Source organism: Argopecten irradians, chromosome 15 (genome assembly GCF_041381155.1).
Source record: "Argopecten irradians isolate NY chromosome 15, Ai_NY, whole genome shotgun sequence".
Lineage (NCBI taxonomy): Eukaryota > Metazoa > Mollusca > Bivalvia > Pectinida > Pectinidae > Argopecten > Argopecten irradians.
In genome coordinates, this window is record NC_091148.1 from 11,200,671 (window position 1) to 11,224,491 (window position 23,821).

The following is a 23,821-nucleotide window of genomic DNA, read 5'->3' on the forward strand; positions in this document are numbered from 1 at the left end:
AACATAAAATATATTTTACCGGTCTTCTGTTTTGTATTGACAACGTAAAGTGTTACAGATTAAAACAATTGTAATTCGAACGATTAAGGCCGAGATCGGAGGTTTCCGGATTGTCAAGGATTTACTGTACAACGGCCTAAGAAGTACCTACTTTCTTGCAACTTTTTCTAAGACTTGCATAGATTATTTAACTTGTTTTCAAACTTGATTTCCCAGGTACGCCTGTTGTGAAATTTGATCAACCGGAGCAAACAAGACATCGAGGAGATAATGTGACTCTTAATGCAATTATTAAAGCCGATAACGTAGTGAAACATTCCCACTGGATCAAAAACAGGACTGTGATAGCTATGAACATATATGCAATTGACACGAACAAGTATACAGTTGAAACCAGTCAAAATAAAACATCTTTGACTATAACTGACCTTCATTGGTCTGATACTGGAATATACAGTCTAGAGGTAACAGATTCCGTTGGGAACTCCGGTAATGGCAGCATTAACGTGAACGTCGTATGTGAGTATTTTTCGCAGTATACTTCAGTAAGATGCTCTCTGCAAATTAAAGGTGTGCCGCGATGGCCGTGTGGTTTAATTAGATGTCCCGATATATTACCACAAGTCATCCACCTCTGGGTTGCAAGTTAGAAACCCATTTGGGACCAGTTACCTTCGGCTTTCCTCTTGGATCACTAATAAACTTGGCACGTTAGTAAATGACTGTAGCGGTGATACAAAAACGCCATAGGTCTAAATACATGTAACTCCTTAAAGATAACACTTCCTTGCTACGAAGACAACTCATGGTGTTTCAACGCATGCGCGTGGAAATTGACAAATGCTCCAAGCTTTTGAATGACTGTCAATAACCCCATTAACCTTAAAGTGCGATTATATCTTACCTGTTGCGGGTCATTTCAGCATGACCCTTATGGTTATCCAATCAGCGAGTCTCCTATGAAATCTTCGGTTTGTTTGATTGATGAATTGATGTCCTATTAATAGCGAAGTTCATGTATGGATGGTCTCCCATGTATGCGGTGTGTATGAAATATGGGTGGGTTTTTTTTTGGTAGTGTGCGGTCTATTAGTGTATATAGTAGTGTGCGGTTGCGTGTTTTGTGAGACTGCGCGTGGTTGATTCTCTCGGAAGTATAAACGGCTACTACTATGTCCCGAGATGTTCCGTTTCTAGGCCAGGGATCATGCTGGTGTGACCCCGAACGGGGAGTTGTTAGATCTTGTATTGGGGAATATCGTAGAGCATCGTATAAGTATTTTAATTAGATTGCAAGCGCACGGAATCGCAAACGAAGAATTTTACTTCACTTGCTTTTTATTGCAATGTAAAAATATTTATTAATTGTTAGGTCGAAAAAATATCTCGAACCATAGAAAATGATTGTAGGGAATGGGACGGCTGGTTCGCCCGTAGTCAGTAAAATGTGACTTCGTCGGCATGCTTCAATAATATAGCACTATAAAAAGCGCAAGAGTTTCACTATACAAAATGACAGAGCACGAATATATTGCAGTCTCCCAAAACATGCAGCACTACATAAACGCTACACACCGCATACATGGGCGGCCGTCCTTACATGACCCTGGATGTTAATAGAACGTTAATTGAATCAAACAAACGTTGGTTTTATATTTAAGGACGGCCTTCTTGTATGCTATGTGTTTGTGTGAGTATATATTTTGGGGGATGGCGGTATCTTCGTTTTGTAGACATTTTACTTCTGTTTATCCTTGCAGCCCGTCCTCTGGTCACCATGAAAACACATGGCTACGCTGTTGTTGGATCAAAGTTTGATGTGATCTGTAGAATTGATGGGAACATCTTGACTACATCTATGACCTTCAAACACAGAAATGAGCAACCCCGACAATTGAATGTTGTCTCTCCACAAGTCGGGGAAATTAAATACACGATCCACAATATCAGTTCAAAAGATGCTGGAAACTATACCTGTATAGCCAAAAATTCCGAAGGCAAAGATGAAAGATTCATGTACCTGAGTGTATATTGTAAGTAGAGCAATTTTATGTATTTGAATAAGTAAAGCCTTATTTCGTTTCTTAAAAAAAATAACATAAGGTCTCTCAAAGCATATTTTGAATTTAAGTACGTAATGCAGTATCAATATTGAATAAGGAAAACCACTTGGTACATACTAATACTCTCTCCGAATTTTATTATTCAACAGAGTTCAGTAAGCAACAAAATGATCTTGTTTAAAGTTGTGTGTCATAAAACATACAATGTGTGAATGTGGATGCTCATATATGATGGTTCAGATCCATAAAAGCACCAACATACTATTGACATAGTGATAAATGTCACATGAAATATCTATATGGTTACTGTCAATGTCAGTCACGTGATGGAACTCTTTTTTTCCGATCGGAGCTTCCCGTGTCTTATCACGTGACCAACATCGCAATACATATACATATCGGAATGAATTGGATTACTTCGGAGATTTCTGAGCTATCTGAAACGTGTACACGTGAAAAATCAAAATTCAGATTTGACATTTAATAACTTTGCGCATATGAACTTTACAAAATGCGATGTAAATGTTAAGTTTAAAACTTAGAGTCGAAGAAAATATATCAAACACTTTAAATATTTTTCTATGCCAAGAATAAGAAAAAGGTTACGACCATACAATTTTAAACTCGAAACCACATAGTCGTGAAATGCGACTTAATTTAGAATCTTGTTTTTCTATTCCTTCTCGGACTGCATCAATTTTAACCTCGGTTTGAGCTTTCGCCCCTGTGACTCTGGGTTATGTCTTCTGACCGAGACACAAGTAACGTAGTCTATAAAAGTGATAGTTTCTGCTCCTGCTTAGTTCTTCACATAAAGGGAATGGGACGACTCAACAGAAGGCCAAAAGTGAGGCGGTGTCAAGGGAGGTGTTTGGAAGAAATAAAATCAGTTAGTAAAAAGAGGAAAGATAAATCCTATATTGGTCGCCTTTTACACAAGCAATAGGGGCAGCAGGTACAGGTTTACCACCCTACCTGCAGAATAATATTACATACTCATGTCCGGCAAGGGAACAAACTCACGAGAAATACAGGATCTGTCATGAGTTTCCCTTCATATAAGATTGATGATACGAGTATAGAATTTTTCATTTTTTTTGCGAACTTCGTATCATCAATCTAATATGAAGGGAAACTCATGACAGATTCTATTTATCATATGAGTGATATTTGCCTTTGTTTCTTTCCATTTGCAGTTTTCTGACAGATTATCAATCAATCGATCAGTTGAGATTCGGACCGTATTACTAAATACCAAAGTCGGTCAAGTAGCAATGCGCCGTAATATCTAGTGCAAAAAATAGCAAGTTTATTTAAAGCATTGACGTTTAGCGCAAAAAACATTCAACAGTCATTCCGGTTTCTGTCGTTTTTTTCACCATAGGTAATATTTATTATACTGTAGATGTAAATATAACTTTCAACTCTTAAATATACTTTAAAATCCTTTAAAAATCATTTGCAAGTTTGTAATTTTCAAAATGTAAGTGATTTTTGGTGATAAATATGATGTTAAAAGCTCTTCATGATTCGCGAGTATAACAATTGCGGCACATAAAATTTTAATTTAAAAATAACAAGATACATGCTTTTATAGGTAGACTGTTTTCCAAAACAACTATACGTGAAAACAAGATATTGTGGATTAGGCAAAAAAAAAAAAAATAAAATACCCAGCAAATTCGTGGAATTTCCACACACATGAGGGCCATAACTCTGCTAATTAAGACCTGCCAAAAGTGCCGATCGAACTTTGCTAAGCCCTAAAGGTATTTCACTTTTACTAAGTGTTTTTAAGTTTTAACATTTGATAGTTATTGCACAGAAACTGCACAAAAATGACTTTTGTAGTAAATTAAAAGGTCATAAGTCTAATAAATAACATCCGCTGAAAGAGTTTATCGAACCTGGCCAGGCTTTAAAGCATTCAACCTTGTTACCAAGTTTGAAGAAAATCGGTTAATGTTTATTACATTGTACGGAAGTGGCAGAAAATGACTTTTTAGGTCACCAGACGAAGTCTCAAGTGACCTTTTCTAATTGCCTTTTGTCCGTCATCGTGCATTGTGCTTCGTAAGGCGATAAACAATTTACTTTTTCGACTTAACAACTCAATCAAATTTGTTGAAATTTTGCAGAAACCTTCCATAGCCAAAGGTGAACTAAAATTATGAATTATATGGTCCCCGCCCCCCAGGGGCCTGAGGGGTGGGGCCAAAAGAGGTCAAATAGGGTAAAAATTCAAAAACCTTCTTCTGAAATTCAAGAAATAGTAAAATCAAATACTCTTAATCGATTGAAAGGTATTGAGGTCCTTTACAAAAATTGTGAATTATATGACCCTGGGGTCTCACGTTCCCCCCTGGGGAGGGAGTCAAGTTTACTATAGTTTGTATAGGGAAAAGACATTTTTTAGCATTATTTGGTCATTTGTAATAGTAAATAAGTCAAATATTGTCAGAATTATCAGTATGAGATGGCCATTGGATCCTATTTTTTTGATATTTTTATCCCCGACTTTCTCAGAAGGCCCGGGATACTAATATATGTCTGTTAAGGGTTACCCAACCGACCCTAAATTTTTACCCCTACCCTATTTTTTTCCACTTTTCTACGAAAACAATTATAAAGTCGGGATTTCGATCCCAGACTCCGGTTCTGGTCATCATTTTAGAGTGAAAGACACTAAAAAAAGAACAAAATAATCCTCCCGACCGACCGACCCTATTTTTTTTTTTTTTTTTTTTTTTTTTTTTTGCCTTAATATAATCTTAAATTAGTCTGTCAAGTGGACAGGGATATATCAATCAGAGTGAAAAAAATGTCACGTAACTTGGTCTGAAATATTTTTTCTTTAACGCGTTTAAAAATTCAAATGTTAAATTAATTTCATATTTATCGAATGATAATGCCATATTATTTTCTTTCAGCAAAGCCGAAGATGAAGTTTCCTAACGACAACAGAACATTTACCTTTGACGCTGGGGACAACATGTCTATACCTATCTCTGTTACCTATCAACCACAACTTGATGATCTAATTTGTCGACGCTATGACTTAGCCGAGCTTCCTTTCAAAGGAATTCCTTTGATTGAAGACATCTGGATGACATTTGATGCAGCAATTGCAAATGTACAGCCTCATGATAGTGGAAACTTCACTTGTGAAGCCACAAACAGAATAGGAACCACACATTCTGAATTATACATCATCGTCACACCTAAAGAAAAAACTGTTAGAAAAGGTAATAATTAAGTTCGTTTATCATCTCGTTGGCCACTTGGAGTGGTTAGGCTGTCCGTATATTACCACAAGCCCTCAACCTTTTGGTTGCGAGATCCAATCATATATGGATCAGTTGCCAGGTATTGATCGCTGGTCGGTGGTTTTTCTCCTGGTACTCCTCCACAAACAAACCTGACAAATCTTGCACTAAGCGTCCCATCAACTGCTTTATATAATGGTTTCGTTATAATATTTGAGGCTTTGGTTAAATGATATTGTCGTCAGTCGTCAAACGATATCTTTTAAGAATGAATATCAGTTTAGATTACGATAACGAAGTTTAAAGGCTCAAAAGATGTTCAGTATATTTTCGCGTGAATATTGAAATCGTTTTCTTGAAATGGAATTTTACTCATTATAAAAAAATATTGATACTACGCCAATTTGTGGCTATCTTTGGTCGATACTGTATCATTCATCAAAGTTTCTAAACTAGGCTCATTGATTTTATTGTTTCAGAAACAAGTAAAGTTAGGTTATCTATTGTGAAAATAACAAAAAATTCTTAAAATATAATTTACCTCATTCATGTTTTCGTTGTAATCATATTAATGTAAACACGTTTTTGGAAGACGTGAGAATATACACATTTTTTGTAATTTTTTAACAGTGATCATATACGTTTTTGCTTTATTCAGACCAGCAGAAGACAAAAGAAGTTTGTAGTAAGTATATTACCATTTGTGCCATAACTGGGCAAAAATCCTCAGATATGTTATTTTATCTTCAGTAATGTATTGCAAACCGTAAGGTTTGATGAATTACGCTACGAAAAACCTTATAAACTTTAGTTACAAAACATATTTTTGTATATGTTTTTATGAAAACCTATCTGCAGAAGTCACCTTAAAATTACTAATATCACTTAAAATATAAAAGGAAACCACATCTTGATAGTCTGATCAAATATATTTATTTTTCTGCACTGTATATATAATTATTTTTTTATTTTTTTTTTAAAATTAAATTAACGTCATATTAACAGCCAGGGTCTGGGCGTTATCTCCATGTATGCGGCGTGTAGCTAGTGTATAGTGTCCGGTGAGTGTTTAGGGAGACTGCGGTACATTAGTTTTGTCTTCTTGTAAATTGGAACTCTTACCCTTTATATAGAGCTATATATCAATGTAACAGCCGAAGTCATCAAACAACACACTGAACCCGATCACATTATGCTGCCTACGGGCAAACAAGTCGTCCCAGATCTTTATTGCTAGAACTGAGCGCGAAGCAGGAGCAGAAACTACTACTTTTATAGACTAGGGTGTGTTTTGGCCAGAGGACAGAGCCAAGAGCCTTCCACAAAGGGGCGAGCGCTCAACCGAAGGCCAAAAGGTGTCAAGGGAGACGTTAGGAAGAAAGGGGAGATTCTAATTTTTTAGAAATATTTTATTACGTACGGCTCTGACCGATAATTAATTAATTTGACCGGAGTCACATATATATAGATCCGATACACAATTCAAATCCAATAATTTACAAGTTTAAAGCCTTTGAAAACTTTTAGCGCTGTCTGAATTGGATGTTTACATGTACAACTGGTGCCATTTAGGGGAATAACTGGTCTTTTTCATCTGTGTGTATCAGCTGGAAAATATATTTTAGTACAGGAAAAATCAGTATTTTCTAACTGTTTTGAAAACAAGGTACTTGGTTACAGATATGGAAACAGTGCATGTGTACATATCAAACAAAAATCATTAAAACGGACATTTAATGTCTAACCATATTACATGTAAATACTGATCGGCATATTAACTTGCGGGCGACCTAAAAATGATACTGACTGTTAAAGGGACTTAAGGATGTATGGAAGTGAACTTTTGACGTAAATCTGTCCATGTCGTCCTGCTTCCAAAATTTGAGGTCATAAAAATCAGATGGTATTTACACAAGTTATTTTGCATAAATTATGAAAAATATTATCAAATCACTAATCTTAAGTTAGAAAAACAAACTATAATCCTCTCGATATATTTTACGACATGGCGGAACTCAGCGCATTGTCAGGTCATCGTCTTTACCATTGTATATTAATGATTTATGGCACTGTCATTGTGTGAAATATGAAACAGGATACTGGTCTTATACTAGTGAGTTGTTAAAAGTCAGAATCAACTAAAAATTATTTACAATACCGGCACATTCAGCAAGCAGCAAAACACCTCGTGGTATGCAGACACATATTACATCTGTCACCGATTATGGAATCCATCAACACTGCCGGACTTGAGAGTAGTGAAGGTAAAAACTTGCAAATACATTATATAAATATTATTTTCAATGGAATCTTGTAATTCAGGTCAAATTTGCCTAAAACTAGTCTATCATAAACGTACAGTGTAATTAACGTTTGTCTCAATGTCTGACAAACCATTGAATTTCGCATGTTCTGATTTAAGTGATTCTACCGTTCAGCTTACATCGTTACAGTACAATTTAGGCCCATTAGGCTAACATGGAAATCATGACTGAGATCGATATATGATTGTGATGATGATGCTGCTGCTGATGATGATATTGATATTTGATGTAAATGTTTGTCAAAATGGTTTTAAATAGAACAATTGAATATGTAAAAAACATCAATAAAAAATTGTCATTTCACATTGATTGAGAAAATGTTAATAAAACATTGAATTTTTTTAGTGGGTGCCTCTTGGTTGTGATCCTTGGTTAGGTCACTTAACATATTCAAGACATCAAAAAATCAATTCTATAATTGTATGTTTTCTAATGTCAAACATTATTTAAAATTCAATGGAACGACCTGGAATGTCAACACAACGCTTGTAAATGTATCAGCTAGATATGATGTAAATATACATGTATACTGTTGCATAATACATGTAGGCTTATATCAGTACGATGTAGATGATTTCTGAAAAAGGCAAAACATGTTCAAATTTTACCAGACCTGTGAATTAAAAATAAGGGAACTTATTCAGCAAGGGAACTGATTCTAATTGATAACTTGAATACAATACATGCACTAGGCCTGGCATTTATCAAGTTTATATAGGGGTTTTCCACTCAAAATTGTTTGAAAAAGATTAAAATGTAGAATTTATATATGCATTCGAATTAGCTTACCGGTATCATCTGCACTTCAACTGAATTATACTTCGTTCATAAATATACTGAATATTATCTGGCACATTCAGGGTTTTGTATATTACAAGTTTAAGGTACAAAACAGTACAATCTACATACTATCATGTACAATATGTACTTGTTTTTAGATTTGAGCTATCTTAACTAGTCTTTGTTCTTTGCCATTCTTACCTCTAACCAGGACAAGCTATATCAGACTACCAGGTATACATGTACATGTAATAGCATAACTGGATTTTATATTGTGAATGTGAGATTATACTTCAGTTATAGGAAAATGAATCTTAAATAGTATTTTCTTTTCCAGCAATTATTAATACAAGCGTTGGAAGCAGACAAATGAACAGCATTCTGATGACACTGCATGTACTATCTGTAATTGAGCTGAGGGAATGAAATTTGACCTACAGAAGATCTGATAGCAACCAATCAAGAGCTGATAACGATGACACAACCTAATTATTTGTTACAAAGATAGTTAAAAAAGGAATTCAAACTTGCCTGGAAAATCAATCACAATAAATCAGTATCAAAATATCTCTGACAGACAAAATCATTAATCTACAAAAGTATCCATTGTATCTGAATATTTGATATATGTGAATATCAAACCAGGAAATCCCAATGGAATTTGGGTCAGATATGGTGATATCACCACTCATATTTACTGTTTAAATTTTCCTAGCGTAACACATTATACAGAAAAGACATTGTAATGAACACGTCTTTGTTTTAAAGAAATATTTAGGTTTTACACTGCCTTTTTGTGTCGAAAAAAGGTATACAGGGACGGTAACTCCCGAACAATAAAGTTGGTCCAGAATACCTTTTAATATGTTGTAAGAGTATTTTATCATGAAATGTAGATATTATATATTTAATCATTAAAATATGTTATATAACTATTTCTGAAAATATTTTTTTTAATAATGTTACAAGAAATGGACATGTAGAAGAAAAAAACATTACAAAAAATAGGGATACAAGGAAGATAACTCTCAAATGACAAACCTTGTTAATAATCAAGAGATCCCAGTGGGATCTTGGTGCCCACCAAAGACTGATCTATGTCTGACGATTGTCAGATGGATCTTTTCTCTAAATGTACTTTTCAAACTTTGAAAACCAAAATCCAAGATGGGTGCCTGGCGGCCATCTTGTTGACCGATTTTTTCCAAAATAAAATATGCATAACTAGGGCCCTAGAGGAACCTACATATGAAATTTGAGAAAGACCCCTTCAGCACTTTCTGAGAAATAGCGATAACAATAATTGTTAACGTATGGACGGAAGGACGGACCACGGACGAAAGGCGATTGGAAAAGCCCACCTGATGATGGTGGGCTAAAAAACTAAAGTTCTGCTATGATGTTTCATGATTAATGATTGTTTATTATTGCTTCATCAAAGTAGAATAAATATGTATTTTTGACGTTTTATAAGTTTCTTATCAGTAATGAATATGCTAAAATGTAGAAACAGAAGAATATAGACTATATGTGCATGGGGTAGGGGGAGGGCTTTGGCTACTCAAAATTGTAATATCTCAAATGTTTCATCAGCGACCAACCATTTTCTTTTTTAATTTTCGTAAAATAGGCTTATTTGTTTAATATGACAAAATGTGATTAGAATAAATGAATATTTGAACACAAAAGATAGTTTGTTTTAAATTTTATTGCCATTTCATTAAAACTTAAATGAATATCATTTATGCTCTGTCGGCGTTGGAGCATCTTTTAAAATGCATTTTTTTCATGGGATACAGTTTTGAAAAGAAAAAAGTGATGCACTACATGTCATTTTCAATGAGCTGTAGTGAAAAAACCCAAGCTCAACTACACACTCTTTTCTTTCCATAATTGAATTCAGCAATATCTCTTCTTTTAAAATAGCCATGTTTTAACATCCATAATGGAACCACCCAGCAAACCTTATAGAGTTCCCTACATGTATATCTGTCCCGTTTTGTGACGCCCTGCTTCGTTATACGAACACAGAAACAAATAAACAAACAATAATTTTGCGATATCACAATCATATACCGCAGCATCCCACCTTAGCTGTTGATATGACGTTATCCCAACCATTGTTTGTGGTTGTCTATTCTTTCATGCATTACGTGTCTTAATTTTGTTTTATATTTTTTTTCAAATTTCATAACAGTATGCAATCTGATTAAAATACAGATCCTTATTATCACTACGTTTGATAAGAGGATATGACAATGTCACATAAGAGATGACCTTTATACCACTTGGACTCTGATCAAATGGATTTTCTACACCTTGCTACATGGATTGAAAACGATATTTCGTCCCAGTATACATATACAATTAGCTTTGTTGTGCTCTTTGGGCGAGATGACTACGTAATAATTCTGACAACTTTTTTCAAACTATTTCGTCCCCTGAAATTCACTGTCAAAATTTGGCAAGTAGCAATTTGATTGGCCATTTTCAAAGGTCACCTGGACATGACCCCTAATGGGATTTTCTCACATCCTCTATTTAACAGAGTGGTTATAAGGATCTGTATTTTAATCAGATTGAACAGCATGTAACATATCATTGTTTCAGCTCTGGTCTATCTTGTAACAATACCAATATTGTTATCGGTGATAGCCTCCATTTATGGTGCATGCGTGTGCTGTATGTGTTCATCTCAAGAAAAATATCCAGGACAAAACGAAATAATTATTAGAAGCATATTCCTGATATTAGCGGTTGGAAACATTTCAGCATCTATATATTACATCTTGGAATGCGACGCATGTAAGTATTTGTAAGGATCACTCATATTCATATTACATGTGAATTGTTCATACTTCCCAAGTGTTTGATTATACTTTCATTTACATATTGTCCTCATCATCCTCGATACTCCAGCTATCTTTATATTCACCACTGGACTAGCAGGTTTGGTCCTTTGATATTCACCAAAAGAATCAAAAATCTGTACACTGGTTGACGGTGTTGCTTTGCTGGACGTCACTCTCCCAATCTTCAACGGATATCTCTGCAGGCCTATGGATTTACTTTGTGTAATTTAGATATAATCACAAAGAAGTACTATACAAGAATGGCCCTCTGTCGAGGGATACGTCTAAAATTGTTTTATCTGGTAAGATTTATTTACTCGAAGGCGGAGCCAGAATGAAAATTATAGATGTATCCTGACACAAAAGGACATACGTATTTATTTTCATTTATCAAACAAAGCTAAAACAACATATATATTTAACAGTAAAAGTATATAAGTAACCCAGGTATATACTTGGCAACAACTTCATTTTGCTAAAACCGTCGGACAGCTGCCAATGAAATAAACATGTAGTGGAAATAGGAAATGAATCCTTTAAATCGCTACTAGTCATAGAGTTCTGCATGGAATGTGATCAAATTTGGCCAGAAACATCCTTTGGGGAATGGGAACAGAGTTTGTATAATTTTTGGCTCTGACCCCCCGGGGGCAGGTGGGGCGGGGCCAAATAGGGAAAATATAGGTAAATCATTACTAGTCCAAGAGTTCTGCATGGATATAAACCAAATTTGACCAAAATATTATTGGGGGAAATGAACATAGTTTGTATAAATTTTTTGTCTGACCCTCGGGGGCAGGAGGGGCGGGTGGCCGATAGGAGAAACAGAGGTAACTCCTATAAATTGCTTCTAGTCATAGAGTTTTGCATGTATTGTAACCGAATTTGTCTAGAAATATCCTTGAAGGAAGGTGAATAGAAGTTGTATTAATTTCTTTGCTCTGACCCCGGGTGCAGGAATCGGCGGGACCTAATAGGGGAAATAGTAATTAATCCTTTAAATCGCTACAAGTCATTTAGTTCTGCTTGGAATGTAACCTAATTTGGCTGAGAAACATCCTTGGGGAAAGGGTAACATTTTGTTTTGGACCCCCTGGAGCAGAAAGAGTGAGACCCAATAGAGAATTAGAGGTAAATATTCAAATTCCTTCAGAAAAGAAACAACAATCAGTATTCAGAACATTACTTGGCATTGCAAACCAGCTGAGCGATACAGGCCCTCTTGGCCTCTTTTCTAATATTGTAACCAATTTTTCCAATATCCCATCCATTCCAAATATGTTCTGATTCTGATTAAATTATTTGTGTTTTTGTTTGTTGGTTTGATTAATTAACGTCCTATAAACAGCTATGTTGATCACATTATACTGACAACGGGCGAACCAGTCGTCTACCATTTTAAGAGACTTTGGTGTCTGAATTGTTCTGATCAATGTTTTGATATTCGATAATATTTTTTTGCAATCCAAATCCTCCATTTAATTGTCATTATAATAAAACTGGTAATTGTTGAAATTAGTATTCCCTCCTAACATAACGTGCTTTTCTTCCAGAATATAATTTGGGGTTAAGTTGAATAAGTCTTATAATGATATTTTTTTCATTTTTGACATGCATAAAATAATGAATGAAAGTTTCTTCCTTAATGTTGCAGAATGTACACAGGTCATTCGATTTATCTATTTATTTAAGTTTATTTACTGTGTTGACTATTCTTTGTATAAGTTTCCATTTGAATTCCTTACATATTTGTCTGCTATTGAATATTAGATTGTTTACCAAATGAGTCGCTGATTGGTTGAGAGACGTTACGTGTGAGGACGACAAAACATCGTGTATCCCGCTGAACGTCGTGTTCAAAAATCATGTTACGCTCTCGGGAAATATGACAAGCCTTGGGTAAACAAAGCGTCATGTCTCCCTACCGCCAGGGCAATAAATGTATAGTGTTGCCATTTATTTGTTTAGTAATTGCGTTATTGCTATACAAAATGTGTTTAAAAACTTTTGAGGTCCTAAGTGTTCTTATATTTTTCTCATTGCATATTACATATATATGATCAGTGATATTAGTTATTTTTCGGGCATCGTTTTTAAGACGTGTATCCAATTACTGGGTATTGCTTTTTAATTAGGTCATCTGAGACGAAGTGTCAAGTGACCTATTCTAATCGCCTTTTGTCTGTAGTCGTGCGTTCATTAATAATTTCTCCAAAACTGCAGAAGCAGATAATGAAATTTTGCACAAACCTTTTAGGTATAAGGCCAATCAAAATTGTCAATTATATCGCCCTGGGGTGGGGCCAAATACAGTGAAAATGGCTAAAATTAAAAAAAATTCTTCTCCAATCGTAGAATATCCCGATTTTTTAATAGTTTTTTAATCTCGTATTTTCATTGGACTGTTCCCCTGTGGCGATAACTTAATTATTGTGCGATTTCAACCAAATTGGGTACATTGCTTTTTATCAATGAGATATGGGATTGAAACTGGTCAAAGTTCGTCAATATTTGCAAAAGTTACGGAACAATATTTGCAAATGTTACGGAACTTTATTGATTCTATATCCATGATATACACCGGGTGCCTTGATGTTATCATTCACCCATGATTTTTGTTTGGAGTTTGGAGGCATCCGTTTCCATATCCTTACCTTTCGTTTTTTCTAAGTTTACCTTTGCACAAGATGCTGTTTCATATTTAGGTAGAATGTTGAAAATATTTTGTAAACTGTTCGCACTACTTACAAAGAATTGAGAGTCGTTGGAAACATATTAAGTTTTAACTGCATATGTTTTCTATTTACTACTGGTCAAATGCGGAACGGGTATTTCTGGTGAAACATCTTACATATTCCATATCATGTGATAAAATTTTATCCAATTAAGAAGTTATAAATGAAAGTTGGGTATCATTTTAATAATACTTTTAGATTGATTGCAAGAAAATCTGTGTCTTTTTGTTTTTGATGTTTTCCAGTCGCAACGATTGTTCTCTCCATCATCACACTTGTTTTTGGCATCTTGATTCGGGCTAGCAAGACCGCAGGTAAATGAATTTAATGTTTTAATTCATCAGGAAAGATAACATACTATAAATGGAAATTAATAATTTTATAGTTAATAATTCACATTTCGCTACTTTAAACATTATTTACGATGATCTGCACATGGAATGCATGGTACATGCCGGATTTAGGTTTTGTCACTGATGCTTTCTATTTGAACAGTCCTATAAATATGTGGTCCACACACAAATGTGAGCAGGATCACTTATTTGAATCTTATATACCGTATTCGACCCAATAAGTGCCCATGTCCCTATAAGCGCCCCTCCCCCTTTTGAGGCCTCAATTTCAAGGACCAAAATTACATAAAACGGTATAGATTTGCAATTATTTCGACTTATTAGTACCTTTTCAGTTTTATCAATTTTTTAAGCGCCCTGGGCGCTTATTGGGTCGAATACGGTTTAACAACCTGAGATGGCGTTACAATGCATAGTTTGGAATTTTCTAGAAAATATATAATTGTATCATGACGGAAAAGTGTAGTTACAGCCTATCAGAGGCAAGCCAAAAAACGCAGCCATTTAATAAATATAATTACAAGGCCACATTTTCTTTTCTTATGATTATTAGACCTTTTAGTTGAGTGTAGTTATTTTCTAATAGATTAGCAACATCTTATTTTTTATGTTTGTTGGATTAAATTAACGTCCTATTAACAGCAAAGTTCATGTAAGGACGCCCTCCCATATATGCGATGTTTTATGTGTATGAAGTGCGTAGTGCGTGGTTTTTAAGACTCCGGTATATTCGTGATCTACAGGACGTGCCTTTTAACAGTCAGAGCCATGTATGAACGACCTCCCATGTATGCATGTCATGTGTTACGTGTCTGAAGTGCAGGTCTGTATTTTCAGTGGTATATTCGTGTTCTTTCTTCTTGTATACTGGAACTGTTGCCCTTTTTGTAGTACTATATCACTGAAGCAAGCCGCCGAAGACATCGAGAAACACACCCCACCCGGTCACATTATACTGACAACGGGCGAACCAGTCGTCCCACTCCCTTTAATGCTGAACGCTAAGCTGGAGAAGAAACTACTACTTTTATAGACTTTGGTGTGTCTCGGCCAAAGGCCAAAATGTAGGGCATGTGCTTGTACTAGATTTAGCGGATTTTTTTAATTTCAGCGCCTTTCAAGCTTACGCCATTGCGCTTAAGCAACATATTTCATTGTCTTTAAATGAATCTAACATTTTACATTGTGCTTGTAGTTTATTTTCTATTGCTTTATGAGCTTGTATTTATATCATAAATGCTTTCTTAGAGTTTATGTAATGGAATGTCTACCATCACCTAATCTGTCAAACTGATTAAAATAAATAACCACTGTGGGTACCCGTACACCGGATATTGGTATCGATGAGGCGGTGATCAGTCACAACAAGGGGAACTTTTGCAATATTTTCACAGTTTTAATGTAATTAATGTATCTGTAGCTATTTTCCAGTTCAAGCTTATTATATATCGCGTCCGTATGCGGTCTCTCAGCCCACATAGCCATATATTTCTTGAGGAATAGACAGGAATCCAGGGTCACATGCAGAGGGGTACCACAGTGAAAAAGGCGGTTCAAAATAAATCACTGATATGGATATTAGATGCTTTCCTGATTACGGAATTCATTTTCTATGGCTTGGATGTTGATTGTACGGCAGCTTGGTTGACGATTGTACGACGAATTGGTTAATGAATTGAGAAACGTAGCTTTTTAAGCCAAATATTCCTTTCTAGATAGTAATATATATAGCGTTATATACGATTATTAAATTACTGATTGAATTGATGCGCAACGTAGAATGATTAATAATTTTGATTTTGATCAATTCAGGCAAAAACTGTTCTTTTCAATTAATTTTGAGTTTGGGAAACTAGAAGTATTAAAACATTATCTTTAGATAAAAATAAATAACTGCAAATGATAAACAATGAATCTGACAAATAAGGATAGTATGCAAAATTAAAACGGAAAATGTTAGAAACGGAATCATATCAGTAAAGGGTGACATCTGGACAGGTGTGCATTAAACTGAAGTTCCGTGCTGTATTCTCGAATTATAGAGTTTATCGGTTTGTCATCAAACGCGACCGCATAGCAAAATACATCGTCAATATTTAAATCTGTAATGAGTTTTGCAGCTGCTGAGGGTCACAGGCTTTCCGTCAAACTCCCTCCGTTAAAGAATTTTACAAAATTGTCAGCAAACAAACAGATATTGTATACAGAAACTACAGACCAACGAACATCCATCATCTTCGTCTGGTAGGGCTACTATTCCATTGACATCTTAACATGAGATCTACGAAGGCATAGACCTCGGAAGAAAACTTTACATCTGTCTTTTGGACGACTAGACACTATCTGTTTTAAATTTATTGTGAAGATTGTCATTTTAATGATGCCAAGCCCCCGTACACAATTTTTATCACATAAACCAAGTCCCCGTACACCAGTTTAGCAAGTCCCCGTACACAAACTATATTTTGAGTCGTCTTGTGGAAACATCCATGGCCACGACAGTATGAAATTGGCCTAAACATAAACTTCCCTATCATAAGCCGTCTATGCAACCCGAAAATGGTAACATGGAACAATCTAGTAATTCAATGTCATCAACAGTAGTTCACAGTCGTTTTCATTGCGGTACCCCCTTACAGGTGACCCTGGATTCCTGTCTATTCTTCAATGAATATATGACGATGGGGGTTGACAGATCGCATACGGACGCGATATATAATAAGCTTGAACTGACCAATAGTTACAGATACATTAATTACATTAAAACTGTGAAAATATTGCAAAACTTCCTCTTGTTGTGACCGGCCACCGCCTCGTCGATACCAAGATCCGGTGTACGGATACCCACAGTGATAACAACTCTGGTCAATGTAGGATCTGCCAACACCACATAAGGAGTCATGTTCGGATGACCACCTATACTTTAGATCACATGCATTTTAGGTCACTTGATTTTATCGCCTTTTTTCCGTCGTCGCCCGTCGTCAGTCGTATGGCGATAATCAATTTACTTTTTCGACTTTTTGCCGAAACCTTCTATAGCCAAAGGTCAAACAAAATTGTGAATAAATGTATATGGTAACAGCCCCCCAGAGGCCTTAGGGGTGGGGCCAAAAGGGGTCAAAGAGGCTAAAACTTCAAAAATCTTCTGAAATTCCAGAATTGGTAGAATCAAATACTCTTAATAGATTGAAAGGTCTTGAGGTCCATTACAAAAATTGTGAATTATATGACCCTGGGGTCTCATGTTCACCCCTGGGGAGGGGGTCAAGTTTACTATAGTTTATAAAGGAAAAACACATTTATGAACATTATTTGATTATTTTTAATAGGAAATTAGTAAAACTGGGTTAGAATAATTAGCCTGAAATAGCATTTTAACACCATATCCATATTGGTCCTGGCTGACCCCGAGGGACCAGCGGGGCGGGGCCAAAATTGGTCAAAATGGTTAAAATTTCAAATATCTTCCGAATTCACAGGTTTGATGGAACCAAATAATCTTCATAGATTAAAAAGTGAAATTTATAAAATCACTGACACTGACTGACTTCTAGTTTGATGTTGTTGTTTAACGTTGGCAAAGTAAATTGGAATTTTAAGCATAATGTTTGGTAACATAATACACTATCAAAATGAAAAACAAAAAAATAAAAATTATAATACGAAGGTTCAAATTAAAAGTTTATTCTAATTTGTAAATAATTTTTACAGATTTGAACCAACTTTGCAATGCTTTTTCTATATCAGCACTCAGGTGACCGTCAAGGCCTCTTGAGCCTCTTGTTTACTAATTGCTATACAATTGCAAAGTCATTTCGTACTATCTTTTATATACATTAAGCTTTGCTCAGCTATTTGGGCGAGAAAACTGCATACACGAAAATCATTCTGAGCTTTTTCACACTATTTCGTCCCAAGAAATTCACATTCAAGGTTCCGATTGTAGCGACTTGATTGGACATGACCACTAAGGGGATGTTGTCAGATCCTCTTTTTAAACGTAGTGATAATAAGGATATGCATTTTAATCAGATTGCTCATCTGTCTTCATCATTTTCTGTTTCTTTAAACCATATATAGATACTGTTCTTTATCAGTGACTGAGATTACAATCTGAGCTTGAAAACCCTGCTGATTTTGATCAAGGTATTGTCGCTATGCACCGAGTAGTCTAAATCCACAGTACTTTTTTCCTTTGAGATTCCTTTCCACTTCTATAAAGTGAATGCGATCTTACGACTGGATCTATTGCGAAGGCAAATGTCGTTACATTTCATGCACAAAAAAAATCTGTCACTAATCATTTGACTTCCTAGATAGGTCTCGTGAGGATCAGACCTAAAATAAGGTCATCGGCAAAATTAATTGTTGATTTCGTACTTAAGTATTCAATTTCAACCCTGAACTATTGCCTTATTATTATATAGAGTACATGCTTATCTGACAGACTGGTTCACCCGATGTCAGTATAATTTGACCGGGTGGGGTGTGTTGCTGGGTGTCTTCGGCGGCATGCTTCAGTGGTTTAGCACTGAAAAAAGGGCTACAGTTCCATTATATAGAAGAACAACACGCATCACGCATTTCACACACGCTACACACTGCATACATGTGAGACCGTCCTTACATGACCCTGGCTGTTAATAGGACGTTAAAATATTCACAAAAACAACGTATTAAAAAACTTATTTGGTGAATGGATGGGATCGCGAGATGGCCAATCACGTAACAACTTTCAGAATCTAGAAGGTCAATATTCGATCTGTGATAAAGCGTTTGAATTATAATATGGGCATCATTATGGCTAATTCTACAGCAAAATAATGACATCGACATCAAACCTATTCATCTGGTCACCACAAAAAGATTTCCTCGTGCTTAGTCCTTAAAACAGTTAAAAGACAAAGAGTATTATTTTTTTCTCAAATATATCGGACATGCAGGATATTTCTATAAAGCCTGTTTCAAGATGAAATAGTTTTGTGACTGAAGTTGACATTATGTATGATTATTGATGGATTCGGATTCTAGTCATCAAATATAATGGTACTCATGGAATGGAAACTTTATCGAACAAAGTTTCTTTCATTTAGTCATATTTTATGTTACCAGGTGTTGTAGAAATCTACTTTAACCTGGTGTTTGTCTAACCGTAGATTAGTGGATTCAGTCTCCAAAGACATTCTGTTTGCTTATAAATTACAGTAGTATACTGTATATATAGGAATCAAACATTGCATGGCTTTTAGCATCCGCATTTCCCGTCCTTGTTTAGTTATTCGGCTACAGTGCGCATTTGTACTATGTGATAAAAAGTATTAAAGTAAGGAAAACTGAAAAATAATTATTAACCAAAATCAAGGTTTGCTTTGTAAAACTAGAATCCACTTACTTTGCTTTACAGAGTCCCATCCAATATATGTGCTTAATATTTAACCCCCCCCCCCCCCCCTCCTTACTTCTCTTGCACTCTATCTTTGGAGACAATAAGGACATCATATTGGTAATGTTAAATCCAAAAAAGGAATAAAGTAAACTTTAAGGATATTTTCTTTTGTTTATATGCATAAAAGAAATAGTCGAAAGTAAGATAGCCGGTAATACAAAATACTTTCATATCCAAAAATGATTTCGCAGCAGCATAGATTATCGATATAAAATAATTGATAAAACGTTACCACAGAAAACTATGCTTTATGATGCATGCCTGTATTAGTGCTACAGTAGAATTTTAATATTTATCATCAATTTCCCCACAAAAGCAACATTAAATAATGTTTAGATCAAGTATATTGATCTCTTCAAGCCTGGAGAAGGCTCATTTTGACACCAATATTGTCAATATAGCTTCATAAGAAAGGATAATATGGCAACATGTACAGGTTTAATGTACTCATCATTGCCATAGTTACAGCATCATGTACAGGTAAAATGTTCTCATCATCGCAATACTTATAGCATCATGTACAGGTAAAATGTTCTCATCATTGCAATACTTACAGCATCATGTACAGGTAAAATGTTCTCACCATTGCCATAGTATCAGCATCATGTTCAGGTAAACACAAAGCACTAAAATAAACTTATTGCTGAAATAAATGTATTTACAGAATATCCTGAATGAAACTGAATACTTTCTGATTGTTGTTTTAGGTCGATCAAGTTCTCCTTCCGCTGGAAATCAAGGCGATCCCTCTTCCGATAATTTAACATCGATGCCTGGTAATGGAGGCTCTTCTAATCATTCACAAAATGATGGAGCAGGTCCTAGTGATAGCAATGGTTTGTTAATTAATGATATATTAGAAAAGATTATGGAAACATCTCCAGAAGTCAGTTCATCTACCAGTGATGATCCAACGGAAACTCTTCTCGATCATTCACAAAATAATGAAGCAGGTCCTGGGTGTGACGGACTCTCTCGATCATTCACAAAATAATGGTCCTGGTGAGAGTAATGTATGTTAATTAATGATATATTAGAAAAGATTATGGAAACATCTACATAAGTCAGTTCCTCTACCAGTGATGATCCAACGAAACCTCTTCCCATCATGATATATATCTATTAATGATATAGAAGAAAATATTGATGCAATGGATTACTTAAATATCGATAAAAAATATTATATAATATTGAGCGCTGTACATGAATTAGCGCTTGAAAGACAACACGCAAAGCACTAAAATAAAATTATTGCTGAAATCGGTGCATTACAGAATACCATGAATGTAACTGAATACTTTCTGATTGTTGTTTTAGGTCAAGCATCAGAAGCCAATTCCCCTACCAGTAGTTATCATACACCAGAAGACGGTTCTTCTTCCACTGTTGATCAAGCAGAAGCCAATTCCCCTACCAGTGATAATCCAGCGGATCCTCTTCTCGATCGTTCACAAAATGATGCATCTATAAATGCTTTCGAAGAAACTAGTGTCTAACGAGGAGCGTCTAATCAAAATGAGTGTCAACATTTCTGTTGATGACGTTCCAAGAGGATCTGGCCATGAGTGTCAAGTGTTATACCAGAAGTGACCACACGAACAAGGAAAGACAAATAATATGGAAAAACTTTCTAGTGGTGCTACAGGTGTAATCCGAAAAGCTCAATTAGCATTATGAAATTTGTGAAATAGTGATCCGTGATTTCAGCTAAAAATGAAAAATACTGATAGTTGGGTATAACAGCTAGGTGTCAAACTCTCAAGAAAAAGTTTTAAGCACAGTTTGAATCGTGAAAAATGATAATGTGCCGGTTTGTACACATTTGATGTCCTCCCAAAAATCCCTCAAGTATTACCGTGCCATGACCAAGCCTTAAAGTGATATAGATTTACGTAATGTGGTTTCAGAGGTGTTCTAGAATAATAAAGCAGTGTATATGAGCTTTAGGGGATCATTTGTGGTTATTAAGACGTTAGGTTTGGTATATTATATTGACATTTTATTGAAAGTGAGGGTCATTAGGGTATTTACCTGATAAAATTATTAAGTGAATCCTCGAAAATCAGGACACATTTCCAGCCTAAATCGTCATGGTTACGAGGTTTTAGGATTGGTGAATTATGTGTTCTTGGCCAATATACAGCGTTACGGTAAACTGTTTCGTTAATTTCCGCCCGGACTTCCAAATTATGTGTTCTTTGACAATATGTAACATTATGGTAATCCGTCCCAGGTCATTTCCATCCGACTATTATTTTTCTCGGACAATTTTTGTCCGGATTATTATCAGAGCCCCGATCTATTATGATTATCTCTGTATGCCATATTACAACTTACATTAACTCGCCATCACAAAGCAACTATATAAACATTGGAACATCTGCTGAACAGTAGTAAATAGCATTAAAACAAAAAGGGAAAAATTTATAGCGTAAAAAATAAGTCTCCAGATGCAGTGTGATCAATACTGTAAATATATTGGTTTTAGCGGTAGTTTTATTTTAGCGTTTTATGCGCTGTCTTTGAAGCACGAATCAGGTTAAAGTGTACGTCTGATACTGAACTACCGAACAGCCATAATTTCTATCGGTGCTAATAGATCATAATTGACAGTGTTTTGCACTTGTGTTATAATAACATATTGTTTTATCTAATGACTAGTTTGAAGCATTGATTTGTATCTTTCAAACGTTTTGGTATTCATGCCACCTATCATTTTTTACTATAATTGTTGATACTGTCATTTATAAATAGTCGAATTCCAAGACACGACAGATGTTCAGTTCTTATATATATTTCATTTCAGGCTTTTAGGCCTAATACAGATCAGTGATGTATTTTCTTTGTTTTACCTTTGGTACCTCGGACAAATGTATGTAGGAGTTTGGCTATGATTATGTTAAGTTAAAATTATATCTCCAGAACTCAATTTATAATTTTTGTTTCCATTGTAAATGAAGACTACAACTAACTTGGATCCTAGGTTTGATCATGTGTAGTCTTTATTTTATACAGTATTGTAGACGTAATTATCATTAGTTTTGGCAGTACTTATTAAGCTCTTATTTACAAAATCAAACATATGCATTATAAGAATTGTAAATGTTTACAGTGAATGACATTTAAAGCTGTTGATTCTTGAGTATGGGAGCATTACTGCCATATCGATACAAATCAAATTTTAACAACATTTGATATAATAACTTTAAATGGTAATTGTGAAATAGTTTACCTGCATAAATAATCCGATGCAATGATATAAGCTAACTTAACATTAGCTGAAAATATATAGTTTTAAAATGTTTAATTTATACAAATGTGCCAAAAAGCTGCATAATACTTCCAAAGAGAAATTTGTATAATATGTATTATGCGATTTTAAGAAAATGTGATATTATGACAATACAAATGAAATAAATTTTGTTTTCCAAAACCTGACGAGTTATATTTTAACATTAATTTGTAATATATGTATTTTGGTTTGTTTAACACAAAAGTGTTTGAATATATATTTATAAGCACACTTTTAAACATTACTATTACATTTCATACAATTAACAATGCATATTAAAGGTGAAATGTCTGCTTCCAGATGAAATATCTACATAAGGCCAAAAAAATAAGAAGAAAATGTCTGTTTCGGGTTACCCGACCTACCCTAATTTTTTACCCCCGACCCCAATTTTTTGTACCTAAAAGGATACTCCTATTAATAGTTTTACTCTAAGCTGTTAATACCTCCTTTCTTAGTCAAATCTCCAATTATTCATATTGTTAAATAAAGAGTCAAGAGTGAAAGACACTAATGTTTAATCATTATTGATAAATAGGAGCCATATATCTGTTTAGGAAACAGCTCGCTATTGCATCTGAACTTGACAAAAAATATTTATATAAAAAAAATCCCTTCCTACCGAGCCTATTTGGTTTGTCAATGAAACCCTATTTGAAACAGGCATATTTTTTGCCTTATACATGTATATACAGATACAACCGTGT

General features: G+C 34.9%; 1 protein-coding gene across 11 annotated transcripts in view; it reads left to right on the forward strand.

Annotated features, from left to right (window-relative positions):
* LOC138308546 (neural cell adhesion molecule 1-A-like) overlaps positions 1–23,255 on the forward strand; it is a 34,609-nt gene extending 11,354 nt beyond the window's left edge. For 9 of the 11 annotated variants that reach the window (XM_069249570.1, XM_069249576.1, XM_069249574.1 and 6 more), the window contains 8 exons: positions 217–519; positions 1,761–2,033; positions 4,994–5,308; positions 5,988–6,014; positions 11,044–11,238; positions 14,266–14,334; positions 20,530–20,658; positions 21,140–23,255. In XM_069249570.1, coding sequence (XP_069105671.1) covers positions 217–519; positions 1,761–2,033; positions 4,994–5,308; positions 5,988–6,014; positions 11,044–11,238; positions 14,266–14,334; positions 20,530–20,658; positions 21,140–21,318 — 1,490 coding nt within the window. In that variant the 3' untranslated portion in view covers positions 21,319–23,255. Of the gene's footprint in view, positions 1–216; positions 520–1,760; positions 2,034–4,993; positions 5,309–5,987; positions 6,015–11,043; positions 11,239–14,265; positions 14,335–15,116; positions 15,197–20,529; positions 20,659–21,139 lie in introns of those variants that run through there. The other 2 variants (XR_011206145.1, XM_069249580.1) reach the window with 2 other exon arrangements.
* Positions 23,256–23,821: the final 566 nt, after the last annotated feature.